We start from the raw sequence: 19,940 nt of genomic DNA on the forward strand, positions 1-19,940 counted from the left end.
TGCCTTTAGAGGGAAACTGCCACACCATGTCCAGACAGAGCCGTGTTTATTGCTGGGGGGGATGTGGAGCTGTGCATGAGGAGTGCCAGACACAGAGTGATCCCCCTCCTTGAGGGGTTGGGGGTGGTCCATGGGGGTGGCTCACGTCCCCTTCTTGCAGCAAAAACAAGGGCTGGGGCAGGGTGGGAGAGTGCGCAACTCTTGCCTTTTCCTGCTAAGCCTCACTCTCCTGGAATAGGAGGCCTGAGCTGTAGCTCATGAGGGACCCCAGGGGTTATCCCCCCTCTCCTGTTTCCTCTGCAGCGCTGAGCCCTTGGCAATGTCCTGATCATGGAGGTACAGGCAAGGAACACCAGGAAGGACGTGGACCCCCGCACGTCTGTCCCTCCCCAGCTTCTCCAGTATCACCACACTGTTCCTGGAGCACGAGATGCTTTTGTCACCCCCATCTCTCAGGTTCCCTCAGGAGATGGCAGAAATAGTTGGGAGGATTTAGGGACCATGGCTGCTCCTGGAAAGTGCCATAAAGAGAAGGCTCCAGAGGGAGGCAGCCCCTTGTCCAAGGTTCTTTTTCCTCACTGTTTGAGGACATTTTCTTGCCCAAATGTTTTCCCACAGGTGACAGGGCTGTGCCGGAACCCCGGTTGTCCAACAGCACCACACAGGTGGGCAGAAACACATTGTGCTTGGGGCCACAGGGGTACTGCAGACTTCAGGAGCATGTGGATGCTGCGCTGGTCCCTTGTCACGCTGTGGTGGCTGCCAGTCCTGCTGCCAGCGCATCTTGCTGCCTGCTGCTGCATCCAGTGCCCTAGGGAAAGGGAGCAGAGCCGTGTCAGAGTTGGAGGCCTTGGGGATGTCACCTCCCCAGGGTACCCAGCCCTGTATTTCACCTGTGGCCTCTTCGCAGTGGGCACATGCCCCTTCACCAGCTGCTCCAGGGTATTCAGGACATCAGCTCCTTGCCCTATCTCTTGTCCCTCGCCAAACCATCCTCTCCCAGAGAGGAAACCCTGAGGAGGCAGATGTGGGAGAGTGGGCAGGGGCTGGAAGCCACAGAGACCACCCCTCACAATGTGAGATGTGTCCAGGGCCCCTCTCCTGCCTGAGAGCCAGCAGCTGGGGAAACCCCACCAGCCCTACATCGGGAAGGGATCCCATGCCCTCTGAGAGGCACAGTGTGTCAGCCCTCAGCCCCCCTCCCTGCTCTTCACCCACCTCTCAGCAGCTATCCAGCTCCTGTGTGCCAAGGGACGCCCAGCAGGGCTGGCCAAGTCCACATGACCACAACAGCGTCTCTCTCACGCCTGGACGAACAGACAGAAACTCTCCCTCCCCATGGTGTCCACCTTCAGCCAGGTGCCAGCTCCTGTCTCCAGCTCGTGGCCACCGTCGGTGAGTTTTTATACATAAATAGAGCTCCAAATTTAAATAGATACTTTTTCCTTTTCTTGTTTTCTGTACATCAAGTCTCAAAAGTGATTGAAAAGCCAAAGGAATGGCCGAGCCCGGGCCCGGCCCAGCTCTGCCATCCAGGAGGTAGTTTTGCCCGAGTCTTGTAACACTGCTGGCAAAGGGTGGGAGAAGGGGCTGGAGGGGAGGAGGGTCCTACTGGCAGGACCCCCCTCCCCAGCCCCTACACGGAGCTCTCGTCCAGCTTTTCCACCAGTTGCGTGTGTTTTCGCTTCTCCAGAATTTTGCTGAGCTCCTCGGTGAAGGATGCGCTGTAGAGCGGGGAGGCCAGCGGCTCCTCCTGCTGCTGCAGCAACATGTAGCTGTTGCCATTCATCTTGCGGAGGACATTGGGCAGAGCCCCCACGCCGTTGGTGAGCTCGGCCGGCAGCGGGGGTGGCAGTGGGGGCACGGCAACCGGCAGCTCCTTGACTGGGGAGGTGGCAGCCGTGGGCGCCTCGCCAGGGATGATCCGCAGGCAGCCGTCGGGGTAGGTGAGCTCTTCCTCTTCCTCCTCCTCCCGGTGGCCCTTGCGCAGGCAGTTGGCCGAGACGGTCTGCAGCTCCACACTGGCTGGCCGTGGCTCCCCTAGCACGTACTTGCCCTTGCGCTTCTCCAGGCAGGACATGTACAGGAGGATGGTGCTGAGCACGGTGCAGAGCACCACCAAGGTGACGATGGCAGAGATGTAAGCCACCTTCATGTCGTTGGTCGCCTGGCTGGCAGCATGGGGCGACGGCACAGCCGTAGGGCTGCGGGGCAGCTCGGGCAGTACAATGAGGCTGTAGGCAGCCAGCAGCGTCCGGAGACCCTGCTCCTCCCCGTAGCAGCGGTACTCGCCGCTGTGCTGGGGCAGCGTGTCCGTCACGAGCAGCCCATCCACCCCCACGCGCAGCCGGTCCTGCCCTGTGCCCAGCACTTCGCTGCCGTTCAGCAGCCACACAGCTCGGGCCAGGTTGGAGCGCTGGTCGCAGGGCAGCAGCACGTCGTCCCCCTGCAGCACCGTCCGGTTCTTCCACGGCAGGGAGCCTGCAGGGACACGCACTGCCTTACACCTCTCTCAGCCACTCTAAGGGATGCTGGACACCAGCATCCCCGTGATTCCGAGGGGCAGCAGAGACTCACCCCGTCCAGAGCTGCTCCGGCATCCCTTGTTGCCACTTTGAATGTCCTGCACCAGCCCTATTCTGCAAGGCATGGGGGGCTCAGCCATACAGTTTTGGCTGAGCCCACCCTTACAGGGGTCACAGCCACCAGGAGACGCACTGTCACATGCCAGGCCTTTGGGGTTGGCTCTGGGGTGACTGTGCCACGAGGTGACATGAAATGGCATGGGATGGGGCAGGTGGAAGGTTCATGGGGACCCGGCTGGGGACGGGCAATGCATCCCTACCTGTCCGTGGAGGCGATGGCGTGGCAGGCCCTGCCATCCCAGGCACAGTAGGGGTCCCGGGCGAGGATGCAGTCGTAGCAGGAGGCGTACCTGGCGCAGGAGGCCAGGGGCACCTGCACAATCCCGCTGGCTGCCCCCACATACAGGCTCCTCTGAGGGGGAAAGGGCTGGCTCAGTATGGATCTGGCATGGTGCTGCTGGGCTGTGGAGTGCCCCAAGGTGCCCAGAGACCCCCCCCAGCCCCACAGCACAGCTCTCCCTTCATGGCTGTGCATGAGAAGGGCCTCCAGCTTCCAGTCAGTGCTGATGAGTGCAGCTGGCAAGGAGGTCAGGCTGGTCTGTTTCCCCAGGCTACCCTGGTGGGGTCCAGCACATATCCTGAGCTGGGGTGACCCATGAGTCACACCCCCCCAGTCCCCTAAACAGCACGTCAGCTTCACAGCACAAGCATGCCCTGTGTGTGGTGTCCCCCTACTTGTTCTACCCCTCACCTGGATGTGGGAGATCACCAGGCTCTCCACAGGCTGCACGTCCCTGAACACCTGCACCTCCTCCACAATGTGGATGCCAGAGTTCACCACCACAGCCTTGTGGATCCAGCCATCCCCTGGAGAGCAGAGTAGGGGTTCAGGAGGGAGTGTGAGGTGTGCCCTTTGCCCAGCAGAGGCCTATCAAACTCAACCCACACTCACCCGTCCCCATGAAGAGCACATCATAGGAGCGGCCATCCAGGGCCTGCACCCTGTCTACAGCCATCTGGCTGTATGCCACATTCTTCTTCACCAGGAGCGGCTCCCCACCGGTTGGCTTCACCTCCTCAAACATGAGTGGGTGCAACTTGACAAAGTCCAGGACACTGTTGGGTAGGTCCTGCGAGGAGTTGTAGCCCTTCCTGCGGGAGTGGTCCGTGATGCACTGCCCAGGGGAAACGGGGGTCAGAGAGGAAGGTGGCTGCCCCATGCCCCCCCTGCTCTGCACTCCTAGGCACTCACGGAGCCAGGCCGGGGCTCAGGCACTGCACCGTCGTAGCGGGACCACTTGCGAGCCCAGTCCTGGTACTCCATGTAGGGGCCCTCGAAGGCGTGCTGCACCGCTGAGATGTTGTAGCGGCACACGGCCGAGGCCTCCATGGTCCTCCTGAGGGGCAGAACCTCACCTAAGCCTGGGCAGATCCATGGGTGCTCCCAACCAATGCACCCCCGGGTGCTCAGCACCTGCCTGCACATCCCCTCAAGCATCTCTGGCTCCCCTGGTGCTGCAGACTTTTAGCCCTAATCATTTTGGCCACTGCCTCACTCACCACTGTGCTGAGAGTGTGAAGGCAGCATAGAAGACAGTGCTGGCCCAGCCGCCCCCGTCCAGGCTGCAGACACTGCGCAGCACCTCGTAGTAGGGGATGTAGCAGACCAGGCGCGCCTTCATGAAGGACGTCCACTTGCGCTGCAGAATCTTCTTCCCCCCCAAGTCGCTCTGGGAGGGTGCAGGGAGCATTTCTGCACAGGCTGGACGGGTGTTCATTCCCCTCTGCCTGTGCCTCAGTTTTCCCACAGGTGGAGGCATGCTGCCCCTGCACCAAGAGGAGCAGTGCTTGGTTCCCTGTGGCTGGGAACATGCCTACCTTGCAGACACGGGCCACCCGAGCCACTCGGGCCACCTGACTCTTGTCAAAGAAGGATGTGGTCTCCTCTCCTGCCCGCTCCGTGAAGAAGTAGTAGATTTTGTCATCATCACCCACTGGGCTGTCCTTGCTCTCCCGGACCAGCACAGAGGCCACAAACTCAGCATCTGGGGACATGGCGCAAGAGGTGGTGATTGGAGACCAACACAGAACGGGGAATCCTTCCCTGCTTCAGTTCCTTCTCATAGCAAACCACACAGCACTCTAGAGTCACCCCCCACACCTGCTCCAGACTCTCCAGGGCAATGCACAGTGTCCCACAGCCCATGATGCCAGACACAGGAAGGGGGGAACAGGGACATCTCACCATTCAGCCAGTGCAGTGGGGACTCCTCCGTCTTCAGTGGCCGCTGGTGCAGGTTCCTCCGAATGTCAGGGAGGCTCCGAAACTCATAACGTGTTGCCGTGTACAAGCCTCCATCTGTGCAGGGCAGGTGCCCATCAGCATGGCCCTTCAGCCTGGGGACAGCCCCACAGACCACCAGCATCCCCACACCCCAGGCAGATGAGTAGGGGGAGGACCAAGTCCTGATTTGCTAAGGCCTCTGCATGTTGAACCCACCCAGCTGGCACCCCCCAGAGGGGTGCTGGGGATGGGGCCATAGTCAGTGGCATCCTGCATGTCCCCACCAGCCCTGGAGAGGTGCTGCTTACCCACAACGAGGCCAGTGTAGCCACGGGCAGGGTCATATGGGCACTTCTCCTTGCCTTCCTCAAAGTGGGATGGCAACACGAACCTGTTGGCATCCTTGAGGGGGACAGGGAATCAGGTTAGACAGGAGGGGACAGACCCACCTCACCTGCCAGCCTCAGGCTCTCTGCAGAGGCTGCTAGCAGGGACAAAGTGATGCCCACAGCCATGCCCTTGTCCAGGTAAGACAAACTCCCCCCAGCACCCTCCAGCTGGTCAGAAACCACACAGCCTGCCAGAGTCCCCAGCCAAGAGCAGGTAGACGGCTCTGGGAGGAAAGGGAGCCCCAGTTTGGCATTGCATGGGCACTGGGCAGGAGCCAAGCAGTGTAGCAAGTATTCGCAGATGGTGCCTGGCTGGCAGATGCTGCTCAGCCAGCCTGGGTCCCCCCCAGGTGCTATCCATGTCACGGCAGGAGTTACTTTCTTTGGGGTTTGCACTTCAAAGCATGTCAAATAATGACAGGGCCCTTCCAGCTTGGCAGCTCCTCCGCCCAATTTCCAGTGTGTGTGATGGCCAAACCAGACCAGCAGCACAGCCATGGGAACAGGCACAGCCTCTCCAGGGCTCCCTGGCCACACTGCAGACATGGTCCCGGGGCCCCTTTGCCCCCCAGCTCAGGGAGGGAGGTGGGCAAAGGGCAATTGAGTCTCCATTGACTCAAGGAGCTACTGAAAGGGGGTCAAAGTCCCACTGCCAGTAAAACAAGGCTGCTCGTGGACACTGCCATGAGTCACAGCCATGTTCGGACTCCCAGACTGGCACAGGAAATCCCTGGGGAGGGGCTGCTGAGTCAGTCCTGGCCCTGTCACCCTTCCCTGAGCATGCATACCACCTGCTATCAGCCATTCTGCAGCCCCTGCTCTGGGAGGGGACTCTGCAACAGCAGGCACTGGAGAGCAGCTCCAGGGCTGGTGCATCCCATCCTGCTGAGCCCACGTTTGTCCCCCATGGTGCTGATCCACCCCCAGCCCTCTCGCTTTGGGGTCAGAGTCCAACCCCAGTGCTGGGGTGGGGACTTATGGCATCTGCATCATGGTGGTCACGCCCTCAAACCTACTCACCCCAGCCTCGGGGTCACTGACCCCCACCGCAAGCCAGGGAGGGGCAGGGACGGGGCAGGAAGTGAGTGGGGCTGTGGGTTGACATGGTGGGACAGGGGCTGCACCGCTCTGGGGTGACATGGTGGCAGGGGACAGGTGGCAGCTGCGGGTGAGCCGTACTCACGATGGCGGCGCAGAGCGGGTGGAAGGCGTAGGTCCCGCAGGCGTAGAGGTGGGTGCTGTTCAGCCGCTGCAGGAACCGCACGTGGTTGAAGCACTCGGTCTGCGGAGGGGGAGCGCAGGCGTTACAAGCCAGGAGAAGCAGGGGCAGCCCCTCCCCGGCTCCCACCCAGCGGCTCTACCTTGTTGTTCTTGCCCTTCTGCAGGCAGTCCATCTGCTTCTCCGGGGAGGCTTCCCAGTGGATCTGCAAGGGGAAGAGAGACTGCTACTGCGTGACCCCTATCGCTGCGTGGTCTCCCTGTCACTGCAAGCTCCCTCTTTCATCAGAGCCATCTGAGATGATAAAATCCTTATTTATTTAGGGAGGGACGGTTGCTCAGAGCACAAGATGGCACCCTGCACACATCCCACCAGCCTGGGATGAGAGTATTCCCACACCCCAACCTGTGGGCAGACATCCCAGAGCACTGCAGGAGCCTGGAGCATTTTGGGGTATCCTTCCCTGGGGCAGCAAAAGAGTGTGATTCCCCCCCTGCCCCTCGTTCTGCTGGTGTGCCGCTGAAGCAGGCACTGCTGAGCTTGGGGATGTCTCCCACCGCTGTCCCCATGCTGCCTAGCTGGGGAGAAGGACCAGATGTCCACAGGGGACCGGGGGACAGACCTGGAGACATCACCTCCAAGCAAGACCTGAGATGGCGAGGGGGAGGTTGAGCCATTTGGAGGTTGAAGGGATAGAGTGGCCACGATGGGGATTGGGCAGCGTGGGACAGGAGAGGACAATCAGCCGTCGGCAGGCAGAGGCCAGGCTCACCGTGCGATGGGAGCCGTCAGCCACGTCACTGGAGTTGAGGGCGAAGATGGCTCCCCTGGCGCCCACGTAGAGGATGCCCCGGTCGTCCTCCAGCAGCAGGGTGCTGTAGTTGAGGGTGCGCGCGTTGAAGCGCCGGACTTCCGACAGCTCTGCAAAGGGAACAGGGGGCTGAGGGGGACCCCAGGGCAGGCACAGTGCGAGCCACTGGGAAAAGACAAGAGAATGGAGTTGGAAGTGGGTGGGATGGCACTTACTGAGGTTATCAGGCAGACAGTGCTGAGTGACAGCAGGTACAGCAGGAGGAAAGGCAGGGAGGAGGTTTGGTAGAAGGCAAAAGGCACTAATTGGACTCAGGCTCACAGAGGAAATTTCCCTCTGCTAATTAAAGCACAGCTCGGGTGGGAGCTGCAGTGTCCATGCTGGACACAGACCTGCCATGGTGTTTGGGGAACTGCTGAAGAAAGCAGAAACATGCCAGTGACCCTGGTTCTGAACTGAGGCCAGCCAGCCCAACAGGAAGGATAAAAAAACCTGAACCAGAATTACCATGCAAGGGGAGCAATTCTGTAGGGGGGTTGAGTGCTCCTGCCCACCAAGCCAATGAAACCATCCAATCTGGGGTGCTGAGAAGCATGAGGTAGGACTCAGCCCTGGCCAGAGGAACCAGCAGGAAGTGAAAATTCTATGAGGCTTGGGACACCAGAGGGAGCTGGAAAAGAAATGATCCCCCCCCCTTTCCCAGAAAAGAGGCATCACCTGGAGAGAAAAGGGCACCCCAGCTGCTAATGAAACTCTCCCACCATCAATTGCTGAGTTGAGCCTTACTAATGAGGTCAATGAAGTCATGTGGATGCCCAAGGGACAATGACACTGCTGGGCTCACTGACACCACAGAGGCTGGAGGCCAGGAGCCCAGTGGCAATTAGAGAAAATCATGGAAGAAAGCTTCCTGCTGACTATTTGGGCCATAAGATCCCAGCCTAGGTGTGAGGCCCAGCTTAGGACACCCTTCAAGGGCTGCTGGGCAGGGCCAGGGGTTGGTCAGGGCTGTCTCCCTGCACATCCTTGTCCCTCTCTGGCTTTTGGGGAGATGACTTTGCCGTGCTCCCTTCTTTGGGGCACCCAGTACCAGACAGGCATGTGGGCTCTGATTTCTGGAGCCCAGGGGATCAGAGGCCCCCATGTAGCCACCCTCCCATGCTGAGCCCCCTGCTCCAGGGGGTTGGCAAAGACTGGATGCAGTCACAGTGCACCAAAGCCAGTGCCAGCAAAATTCCAAACCTCATGCTGCCACCAGGACCCACACCCCCTTACCATCAAAGGTGACTGTTGTCCTGGGGGTGGCATCTAGGTCGGTGGCAGAGCGCCGTGATGGGTAGCCCATGGCTGCTGCCGCCATGAAGAGAGTGGTCAGGAGATGTGCTGGAGCTCCACTCATCTTCCTGCTCTCTCAGCAAGGGCAGCCGCCTCAGCCGCTGCCGCCGGGCCGGCACAGCCAATCCTCGGCACGGGCTCTCCAGCTCTCTGGGACAGGGCTGGCCACCAAACCCTCCTGAAACACAGAGCACTGGGTCAGACACTCCCGCTGTCCCAGCACCTCAGAAGCAAGGAGGCTTGGGAAGGAGCCAGCTGCATACACGCATGGATGCTTGACCCGGCACGGCCTCGGACCAGGGATGGTTTCAGGGAAAAACAAACCCTCATTTGCTGAAGGGGAAACTAAGGCATGGCACAAGGCATGGAGCCTGCAGCCATCACAGGGCATGGAGGGGAGTTTGAGCAGAGTGACCTTCTGCAGCATCCCCCTGGGTCAGCAACCCAGTGGTGAGTTGCTTGCTGAGCACTCGGGTCAGCTGCTTGGAGGTACATTTTCCTCCAAGTCTTCTCTGTGTTCATCCCTCATTCGCTCCCAGTCTTTTGCTCCTACAGCTCCCCCTGACTGAAGGATATGTTTCAGCAGAGCCAGCTGATCCCCCACTGCATTTCACACTCAAAAAGCAGGCACTTTTGTCCCTCAAAAGCAGAGAAAGGGGCTCAGGGCCAAGCCCCTCTGTGGGTCTCTTGGCACACTGGGGTACCCCAAGACCCACTCCCCAGAGCAGCTGCAGCAGGAATGGCAGCAGTGGGAGTCCTGGGGAGCCCAAGGTCTCCTCTCCTTCCCAAAAGCCCAGCTGACCATGTCCTCCTGTGCAAGATACTTGTCCCCAGTTTTGCCCCTCCTGAAATGATGAGACTCATGAGGATTGAGGTATTGGGAAGGATGCTCCAAACATGCAGCAACGTAAGGTGAAGGAGAATCCATACAGGAACTGCTTGGCACCTTCATCAAGTCTTTTCCAGCGGAAACAATTTTTTCCTCCCAGTGTTTTTCCATTAGATTTCAGTTTCTTTTTCATCCCAAGCTGCCTTGAAGCTCCATATCTACTTCAGCTCTCACTTTCATGCATTCGATCCCTCACAAATAACCCCCCACCTCTCCCAGCTGCACTGAGCAAAGCCACTAGTTCATCTTGCAGGCACTAAGGAGGAAAAGGACGACTGGGTATCTCTGAGCTGGAGAGCTCCCCATAAGTAACCAGCACCTATATATTTGCTTAGAGGTTTATAAATATATATATATATATATATACATATATATATATATATATAAACCAGATACCTGACCCTGTAGAGAAGCTGCTCAAACACGCTCACTGCAGACGATTTCCCTGAAGCAAATACTTTGCTGGGTCCCAGGAAGAGGGGAGGTAAAACCAGAGTGAAAAGGGCTTTGGGGCTTAAAAGGAGAAGTGAGGGGCTGGATGTGGATTCAGCCGTAGTTCTGGAGCTTGCATCAAAGTACTGCTTCCTTCAAGGGGTTTCAGACACAAACTTCACACCTGCACTGGCTGCTGCCCCAGAGCATTCCGGGAATGGGGCAGATGGGAGATGTTTCTCCCGGCTGCCTCACTGTCCTCCAGGCTCCAGAGTAGCACTGAGTACCCAAAGAGCATCCAACCCTGGGTGCAGGCAGGGTGCTGCCTGCAGAGCTGAGCTCCTTGGGGAGCAGATCCCAGAGCAGGCTCCCTCCATGTTACTCCTCTTTCCAGGATGAGCCCTGTACAGACCAAGGGTCTGCCCATGAATGATGGCACAGCAATGCAAGGCAGGTGAGTGCAGATGAAGGTCAAGAAGAAAGAATTTGCTCTGGTGGCACCATGTCTAGCACAAGCCAAACCCACCAAGCTTTGGGCAAAGCAAGTGGTGGGGTCACACCTGGAGCACCAAAGCACCCTGGCCAGCCCTATGCTGACAGCTCTCTGTCCTGCCAGTGGGAGCAGGGCCACTCTGGAACTTGCAGGGACCCTTCCCCAAGCCTCCACATGGGGACATGAGTCTGAAATCATGCATAAGCCACAAGAGCTAGTCTACCTCAGATGGGAAAGGAGAGCAGGGGAGAAACCTCCTTAGGACAAGGCAAACAATGATCCCTCATAAATGAATAACAGCCATGCATGCTTCTGGGCGTCCTGGCCTTATCTCCCCTGCACAAACAAGCCCTGAACTTTGCCTGCTGCTTGGCTCCCGACATGCCGGGGACTGGAGCCGGGAGTGCAGCAGGGATGGTGCTTATCACAGGGCCAGCGTGGCGCTGCGAGCCAGCCCCGGCTAACATTTAACCATTGTAAGCACCAAGCCAGCACAGGGGGGAAAACCAAACGAATATATTAGGCTGGGGAGTTGTGCAGGGTTCCTAGCCGGGCAGGGGGGAGCAGCCTCCCATGCTGTCAGGGCTGGGCTCTTCTGCTTTTTCCAGGGAAGCAGCTACACCCATTTCCAAAGGCTCCTTTGCCCGAGATCAGATGTAACTTTGTCCTAAAGAACATTTAATCAGTTACGCTGTAAGAGCCAGTTAATATTTTACTCAGAGAAGCCTGTTCCAAGCCTCCCTATTTTTTTTATTTTCTAGTTTTTATTTTTCATACCTAGGGTGGGGGAGAAAAAGCAATAAGGAACTGAAACCATCCTTGGCTCCCCTCAGGTCAATACCCTGGTCTCCAGCCACAGCAAACACCCCCAAACCCATCATTTCCCCCTTGTCAGGGTGCAAGTTCTAAGCTCAGGGTGAAGCTGAGGGCTCAGGCAGGAAGCAGAGGAGGTCTTGATCTGTGGGACCCACCACTGGGGCTAGGGGCAGATGGATTACACAAGTCCAACACTTCAATGAGAAATGGAAAAAAGCTGGGAATGGAAACATCAGAGTTTTCTCTGGGGAAGGGAAACAAAAAGGGGAGAGGAAGAGGCTGAAAAGCAGCAGCAGCTCCAATGAAACTAGGAGTTTAAGAGAAAAACTGCCCGGAAAGCCCACCCCATCCCCAGGAGTGAGCTCCCAACTCCCTTGGCACCTCACCTACTTCCCAGCACGGGGGGGGCCGACATAGGACCTGATAATCCAGCCTCAGCTCCCACGCCGGCTGGTGACGCTGAAGAAGCAGGACGGTGGAGGCAGGACACAGCTGCAGGGCTGACGGAAACCCCGAGAGGGGCAAAGCCAGGAACCAGCTGCTCCACTCACAACATGTAACATCCACAGAGGCAAAAGCCCACCCTCCTACCACTGGCTATCAGTGCTCCGATGGGCTTCAGCCACAGCTCCCAGCATGGAGCCAGACCCAGGTACCATCTCTCAACAGCGGGATGTGTTTGCTGGTCCCTGGGGAATGCCAGGAAAGCACTGGGGCAGCACAGGCGTGCAGGCGTGGGTGAGCGCGCAGGGGAGCGAGCGAGCCCCGGTCAGGTCTGACTGGGTTTACTGGGTCACGACGGAAGCTGTGTGAGCATGACTGTGCCGGCCTCAGCCTCTCACTGGCAGCCAGCACACAGCACACCCAAACGGGCTGGCCCAGTCGGCACCTCCTTAAAATCCCCACGACCAGCGTCTCTGGAGGAGCAAAAAGCTTTTGATGAGTGAATTTCACAGTCTCACCAACCTGGATCTGGCCAAAGAAACTAGCCAAAGAAACCAGCCAAAGCTGCCACACACCTCAACAGCCACTGCAGCAGGACTTTCTGTGGGCATAGGGGCCCCTTCCCACTGCCCCATGGTCCTCAAAGTCACAAGGCAGCAAAAGCTGGGAGCACACGCTATTTGCAAGCTGCAGTGCAGGGAAGCTGCGCTGTCTGTGGGGCTGGCAAATATGGAGAGACCACAGACGGGATCTTATGGACCCCCCATGGATGTTTCCTCATCAGCACAGCTAAAAATTATGCCAGCTTTTTAATTTCAGAGGAACTCAGGAAAAAGAATGGAAGTGGTGGGTGGGAGCAGCACTTCTCCAGCTTACCCTCAGCATCCATTCTGGATGGCAAGACAGATTTGCAGAGTGGGATAAGACACTTTCCCATCCCACCCCTCCCAAGACAGCTTCTGTTTGTTCCACCAAGATCTAGTAAAGCCTAAGCAGGCTCCCAGAGTGGCTGCTGGACATTTCTCCTCTCAGGAGCTGCTCCCCTTGGCATCACAGACTACTACAAACGAGCACTGCTGGTTGCCCAGTGGGAGCCAGGGATTTCCAGAGGGTGTTCTCTGGGTTATGGAGTTGCAAAACAGCCTTAACAAAACCCTCATCAGGGACTGCACCAGAAGACACCATTTTCACTTTGCTTTTTCAAGGCAGCCCACCCCAGGCACTCCAAACCCCATGCAGCCGATTCCACTCTACTCACTGGGGCCAAGCCTGGCACATCTCCCTGCAGCCACTTGCATTCCCACTGCCACTGAACTGTTCTACCCTCCAGGAGACTCACTCAAGCTGCCCTCAGGTTCAGCTGAAACAGCCCGACCCATTCCTGGTGCGGGTGGGGGGAAAGGCACCTGCTCCAGGGGATGAGGTGGGGAGAGCTCCCGGCTCCCAGGCGTGGGAACAACCAGTAAGTTATGGGAAAGGAGCCACCCAAGGACAGGAGACAAGCTGAGCCCCAGCCTGGATGTGAGCGCAATGTGTTTTGGGCCCCCCTTCCCTGGAGGCGGCAGACCTTGAGTGGGAAATCCTGCGAGATGTGGGAAGAGGAGCCAGGATGGAGGTTGCCAGGCAACTTTAATTCAGGCCTTGATGAACTTCCAGCACTTTGCTTCTGCTGCAGAGCCCAACCAGCAAATGATAAAACATCAGATCCATCCCAAGCCCATAGTGTCCACCTGTCCATCCATTTGTTCGAGGAGCTTGCTCCTGGCCTCATGCCTGGGTTGCCCTGCAAGGACATGGGTCTCCTGTGGCAGCATCCCCAAAGGCCAGCACAAAACAAGCCACTGTTCCCGGCACAGATTTGCAGGGGCAGGATTTGACTCGTGGGACTGGGCTGGTGCTGCTGCACAGATATTTCTCAACTAGACAGAATTTTTGTCAACAGCACAAGAAAAAAAAATGCAAACTCGTCAAAAGCCCTCTGGGAAGAAGGAACCCATGCTGGGTCAGGGAGAGAAGGAGCACAGTGACCTCCTGGGAGCCCCTCCCTGGGTTTATTTTAGTTGCTTTCTTTAAACAAAACCATGCTTGACCCTGAGGTACTTCAGCAGACACACACTAGAGCTTCCGCTGTTCAGGAAGCAGATGTACTTCTCCTTTACCCAAATTTGGGATTTGGGCACAGAGAAGGGGAGGAAGAGCTGCAACATCAGCTCCTCTCACAGAATATCCTGCCCTGCTCCCGGCACAGAGCCCCCACGCAGAGCACAGCCATCATGGAGCCAGGGAGGCGGGTGGCAGGCCATGGGAACAGGCTCTGAATTCCCACAGCACAGTCCCCACCAGCCACCAGCAGAGCCCAGCACATCCAGAAGAGAGCACCCAGCTCTGATCCCAGAAACGTCGCAGTGGGGAGGAAACATGCGAAGTAGCAAAGTGATGGATGGATGGAACAGCAAGCGGGGACAGTCGGGGATGCGGGCCGGTGTAAGGGGTGCCAGTGCTGGAGGGAGCCAAACATCCCTGAAAAGACAAACTGAGCAGTCAGCAATAAAACTAACAACAGCCCCATTTCCAACAGATTTGTCCCCCCAGCACCACGCCTTGATCGCCATCCCCCTGCTGCATTCCTGTGGGGAATGCTGCCCACCCCACAAGGAGCAGGGATACATGGTGTCCCCCCTGCATGGCTGCAGGGCTCAGGGTGTGTTAGCTTCTCCCAAGCTCCCTGTTTTCACTAATCTCACAAGAACTCGTTCCTCTCCTCCATCAGGTCGGGTTTGATGTGGAGCAGGAGGTTCAAAGGGGCTGCCAGGCAGCAACAGAGCTCAGTGCCAAGTCCCCATGAGACCTCTCCAACCATTCCCATCCAAACCTACCCAAAAAAGTCCAACTGAGAAAAAAAGGAAAGCTGCTCTGCCCTGTGCCAAGCTGCTCCTGACACGACACAAGCAGACAGCAAGAGCACAGCGCCCAGGACAGCAGAACAGATCACTCCTCCACTGTCCACCCTAATGGAAAACCCACCAACACCATCTGTTAGTTGAAACAGTTCCTTGCCTGCATCCAGAGGCCTTGCCCAGAGCTGGCCTGGAAGGGTGCAAGGAGGGGAGGCTGAAGGGCAAACCCTTGCAGCTCAGTGGTAGGACCAAGAGCACCAAGGGATGCCACAGCCAGCCCAGACCCAGAATCCCTGGACAGAGCAGCAAAAGTCCCCTCACAGGAACAATTTCTCATTGCTGAAGGCCACTAGCTCTTGCACGACAGCAGTGAGGACACAGTCCCTGTGGCTCTTCCTTCTCACACAGCACATATGTCCCCTCTGGAAACACCACAGCAGCAGCCCTGGGTTGATCCCACAGCCTGGGAGCACCTGAGAGTACAGCAGGGAGTCATGCAACAACCGGGAAGTGAAACCGGATGGTGCCGAGACTCGGTGGCCCCGCTCTGACTTCACCCTCACGCCTCCAATTCAGGACATGGGGGAAGCAGAGTGCAGCCATCGAGCCCTGGGATGTGGGGTGCAGATCCCTGGGGCTCCCACCTCCTCCATCATGAGGAAGAGGCAGGCTCAGTGCTAGCAACATCACCTCCAAACCCCAACATGTTCCATCCTTTCTTCATTTGCCGCATGACAAGCTTCACCGCTGGCCGGCAGCCCCTCGGCAGCCTGGACAAACGAACAGACAGACAGCCCTCCACATCACAGCAAATTCTCCCAGCAAGGGGGCGTCTGCATCCAAGTGGCTCAGCACTAGATGTGATCTGCAATCCAGCCTTCAAAGGCTTTGCGGCTGAAGCACATTGTCTCCTCGGCAGAAGCAGCAACATAATTGTAGAATTAAATTCCCAGGAACAATTAGAAAGAAAATGAGAAAAAAAATCCCAGCCCTAAATGTAAAAGGACATCTCAAAGCCAGCAGATTTCAGGGTTTTTTAAAGCATCTGAATCCATTTGCCCGTCCCTGTGGCTGCACTGTGTTTCATTTCACTGGGCTCATACAATGCAAGACGGAATTAACTCGGGTGTTTGTTTAGAGCCGGTTTGTCTTCCAGTTTTTTTCCAAAGCCAGGTTTGGGTTTCAAAGATGTTTCTTGGCAATGCCTGGGGTTCCTGCTGTCGGGATGGTGCGGGGTTTTCCCAAGGGGAAACAGAGGCTCAGAAATCTCACGCAACCTGGGGCCCCCTTGGAAGCGGGGGCAAGAGGTGGAGCACAACCCAACTTGTCTGGAGTGAACATGGGGCTTTCTGCTGCAAGCCTGTTCCTCTCCCTTTTATTTATTCCAAAGATAAACTGTTTTCTTTTCCAAAGTCCAGCAAAACCAGATGACGGGAGCAGTTTTAGGGCTTCCAGCTTCAACAACATCTTGTTTCCTTTGCTTTCCCTCCAACAAAGCTTCAGTTTGGGGTCAAACCCAATTTTGATATTCCACTTTGCATTCAAAACTGCACAGCACAAAGCAGTAACATCTTGCCTTTCCCACAGTTGTTTGCATACCGCCAGCTTTGCTGCCCCAAAATCAGATCCCCACATTATTTACATGGGCCGGGCTTTGCAACAGGCAAACAGTCGCCCTCCAACAGGTAATGGAGGTGGGATTGTACCTGGAGGGAGCTTTTCAGCAACAAGAAAAGCAGAACCCAGTGCACACCCTGAATCACAAAGCTGCATCCCGGCCCCCACACCGGTTAGTTACCTGGTGCCTCAAACCCTCGGCCTCCTTCATCTCTGGACAGCAGAGCTCAGGCCCCAGGAGGAAGGAGAGGGTAGGTTTGGTGATGACCTTGCTATGGCAAAGCCCTCATGCTTGTAAACCACGAGGAGCTGGTGGCACAGCCAGCTAGGGAGGGACGGAAATGGCAGCGCTTCCTCCTGAAGCACCAGCCAGGTAGAGAGCTCTACCTTTGAACAGGAACAGGCACCCACGCAGCGCCGGGAGGGGGGGGGGGGGCGGGGCGGGGGGGAGGGGGAGTGTGTAAAAAAGTCTGGGGGCATCACCCCTCCCCTCCGAGAGGCAGCAGGTCCCCAGGACAGGCCCCCCTCTCACAAAACCACCCATCACATGAGCTGCTTCCCAACAAGTCTCGTCAAGATGCCAAGCAGAGCCGGCGGGCAAGTGCAGGGAAATTCCCCACACGCGGCCAGGCAAGGCTGGCACCACGTCTCCACTGCACCCACCGCTGCCCTCCTGCACGGGGTGCCGGCAGAGCCCCCCACTCTGCCCCCCACGCCAGTCTGGCTAAGCACACCTGGATGCTTTTTCCCGGCACACGACCTGCCAGATTTGCTGAATAAACCTCCCAGCTCCAGCAAACCTGCTGCATTCCTGGTGGGTAAAGTGGTGAAAGGTTCAAATAGGTGCTGGAAGAGGCAGGGGGGGAAAACAAAGCCTCATCTGCAGGAACTGAAAGGGCAATTGGGATTTGGGGTTTTTTTCCCCCCTCAGGTTGCAACACAAAAACAAAGTCCTGATAGGGATCTCTCCTGCTGGGGGGCAGCTTCCTGCCCCTCACCCTCTGGGCAGAGCAAGCCCGGCCAAACCAAGATGAGGCACAGACCTGTCCTGCAGGGCACACACGCAGCATCTGCGGCTGCCGTGGTCATCCCGCCCAGGTTCGGGGTTCAGGTGGGGGGGCCCCAACCTGCACCTGCCGCAGAGGGAGGCAAAGCAGCTGGAGCCCGCAGTGGCAGGCCAACTAGCATCAAAAATGCCGCTGTTCTTATTAATAATTTCCCTGCATCTGAGCAAAACTGCACTCCTCATCCATTTTGGGAAGCCTCTTTGCCTTTGGAGACTATTTTTCTTGGCACTCGACGAGCCTTTTCATGGTTTCCCCTCCCACTTCACGCTCTTGGTTTAAAGGCCAGGCACAAGTCACTAGCCCACCTGGGGAATAATGGAGAGAGCGAAGAGAGCCCCAAATTCCAGTGCTTCAGGTACTTTCTACCTTTGGATTGGCACAAAGATGCAGAGAAGCCCCAAGCACAGGCTGGTCTGCTTTGCCTGGGGGGCATCTGCAGCCCCCACAGCGATGCATCAATGCCAAGGAGATGAATCTCGACGAGTCAGGGCTCAGACAAGCCACATTCCATGACCACCCCCTGATTTCCAAAGGGAAGGAGAGGGGGGCAGGGATTGTACTGCACCACCTGCATCGGTTTAGTACCTCATCCCAGCCATCTGAAACAGCAGCTGACCCCAGGTAATGCTTAGCCTTCCCAAACACCCCCAGCAGTTCTCATCCCTGCGGACCCCTGATCCCCCCAGCCTGTTGGGAAGGAAAGGGCTGTATCCAGCCCTCCCTGCCCAGAGCTGGTGCTCTGTCTGTCCGCAATTCCTACCACCATGTTCCCTTACACCCCCAGCATATTCCTCCACCACTCCTACCCAGGTCCCCCAGACCCACATCACCCCACGCCCCAAACCTGTCCCCCAAGAAAGCTCCTGCACTGCCACCAGATCCAGCATATCCCACCTCCCCCTCCGGCTCATCGTCCCCACATCCTCACCTGCATCAGACCTACCCTGAACCCCCCTCCACCCTGCTTCCAAGGCTCTCCCCTCTTGTTTCCCCCAACGCATTATTCCCTGGATTTCAACCACAGCAGGTCAGAGCTCTGCTCCTCTGTCTCTGGACCCTTCCCGTGAGCAGCACCCACACCCAGCACCCCAGATCCTGCTGTGGACTCAGCACCCGGATCCAGCAGCCGAGCACACAGAACCAGCATTCCAAATCCTGCTTGTGGAACCGGACCAAAACCCGGCACTCCAGATCCAACACCCCCAACCCTGCCTGTGGATTCAGCACCCGGATCCAGCACCCCTAATCCTGCCTACAGACTCAGCACCTGGGATCCAGCACCACAAACCCTGCCTGCAGACCCAGACCCGACCCTGAGCCAGCACCCCAGGACCTACCAAGCGATTCAACACCCGCACCCAGCACTCCAGATCCTGTCCGTGGGCTGAGCCCTCAGCCCCGGCCGTGTGCTTGCAGCACCCACACCCAGCCGCACGACCCAGCTTCCCGGACCCTGCCTGCGGACGCGGCGCCCGAACCCAGCACCCCCCTGGCCTGCGGACCCGCACCCGCCCCGGCTGGCGCTGCTCGCGTCCCCTCGGTACCTGCCTGGTGCGGTGCGCTGGCGCAGCAGGGGAGGGCAGGGTACGGCTCGGCACGGCGGCTCGGCACGACAGGGCTCGGCTCAGCTCGGCTCGGCACGACAGGGCTCGGCTCAGCTCGGCTCGGCAGCGCAGCCCGGCTGTGCGCGACCCCACCGTGCCGTGCCGTGCCGCGCCGCGCCGTGCCGGACCGAGCCGAGCCCCGCTCCGCCCCCTGCCGGCAGCGCCAGCGGCCGCCGGCGTGGGGCCGCGACGAGGAGGAGACGGAGGGGAGCGGAGCAGGGCCGCCCCTGCCTGCGCTGCGGAGAAGCAGGTGGCAGCATGTCCCTCGGCAGAGTCGCGGCAGGCAGGGACGGGACGCTGCCGTGCAGCTCCCCGTCGGCCCTCAACACATGCGGTGGGCCGGGGGGCTCACTCAGCCCAGGAGGCTTGGGTGATGCAGCCCCCAAAAGGCCCGTGTGGACGCCCTTTGCAAAGTCAGGGAGGCAAAGGGCTGGTATCGTGGACTTGTGACTGTGCAAAAAGCGTGATGGAACACGGATAAGCGTCATCCTGCTCTGCCAACACAGCAACCACATGCTACCAGTGCCATCATGCCACAGCCCCCAGTCAGAGCCACCAGTGTCAGCACAGCACAGCCCCCAGCCAATGCCAGGATGCTCACTAAGGTTTCTTGCTCCCCTAAGTCAGCCCAGCACCCTGCACTGCACGCCTGAGACAGGCAGCCCCATCTTCTCTCTGCTCTCAGCATGTCTTGCCATTCACGCATGGCAGAAGGTTGTTTGGAAACACAGGCAGGTAATGGTTTCTCCGGGGCCCTGTGTGGAGCCTTTTTATCCTGGGTGGCTTCTGCAGCTCCTCCCCATGTGCAGGAGCTGCCAGGTCCAGGCCTGTGTTTGCTTTCCTTTCGTAAGCCTCCAGCACCTGGCCAACCCTCCCTCCTCACTCCTCACAGCAGCAGCAAGCCTCCCAAAAGCAAAACTCTGAGCCAACACTGCATGTAATCAGCAGGTTGGATCTAGGGCAGTTGGAAATCAGCTGGAGCAGGAGGTGGGGAAATGCTGTACCTGCATATGCTGGATTACAGCTCTCTCAGAGCTGGCAGGGTGGCTGGGTGCTGC

At 58.0% G+C, this 19,940-nt stretch overlaps 1 protein-coding gene across 3 annotated transcripts; it reads right to left on the bottom strand.

Moving 5' to 3' along the window:
- Positions 1-29: 29 nt before the first annotated feature.
- On the bottom strand, positions 30-19,002 carry SEMA4G (semaphorin 4G). Of its 3 annotated transcripts, none has more exons than XM_069019889.1 (18): positions 18,827-19,002; positions 11,640-14,217; positions 8,564-8,801; positions 7,250-7,398; positions 6,620-6,682; positions 6,442-6,540; positions 5,178-5,271; positions 4,831-4,944; positions 4,464-4,630; positions 4,146-4,315; positions 3,838-3,982; positions 3,538-3,760; positions 3,337-3,452; positions 2,846-2,997; positions 2,578-2,639; positions 1,219-2,481; positions 894-1,013; positions 30-811 (listed from the first exon to the last, which is right to left on the bottom strand). In XM_069019889.1, the coding sequence occupies exons 3-16, from the start codon at positions 8,685-8,687 to the stop codon at positions 1,637-1,639; spliced, it is 2,523 nt and encodes an 840-aa protein (XP_068875990.1). In that variant the 5' UTR covers positions 8,688-8,801; positions 11,640-14,217; positions 18,827-19,002; the 3' UTR covers positions 30-811; positions 894-1,013; positions 1,219-1,636. The 3 variants fall into 3 exon arrangements, with proteins under 3 accessions (XP_068875990.1, XP_068875989.1, XP_068875991.1); XM_069019888.1 differs by having other exon boundaries at positions 1,219-2,496; XM_069019890.1 differs by lacking the exons at positions 11,640-14,217; positions 18,827-19,002 and adding an exon at positions 7,796-7,899 and having other exon boundaries at positions 1,219-2,496; positions 8,564-8,652.
- Between the last annotated feature and the right edge of the window lie 938 nt (positions 19,003-19,940).

This window comes from Aphelocoma coerulescens, chromosome 6, assembly GCF_041296385.1.
Source record: "Aphelocoma coerulescens isolate FSJ_1873_10779 chromosome 6, UR_Acoe_1.0, whole genome shotgun sequence".
Lineage (NCBI taxonomy): Eukaryota > Metazoa > Chordata > Aves > Passeriformes > Corvidae > Aphelocoma > Aphelocoma coerulescens.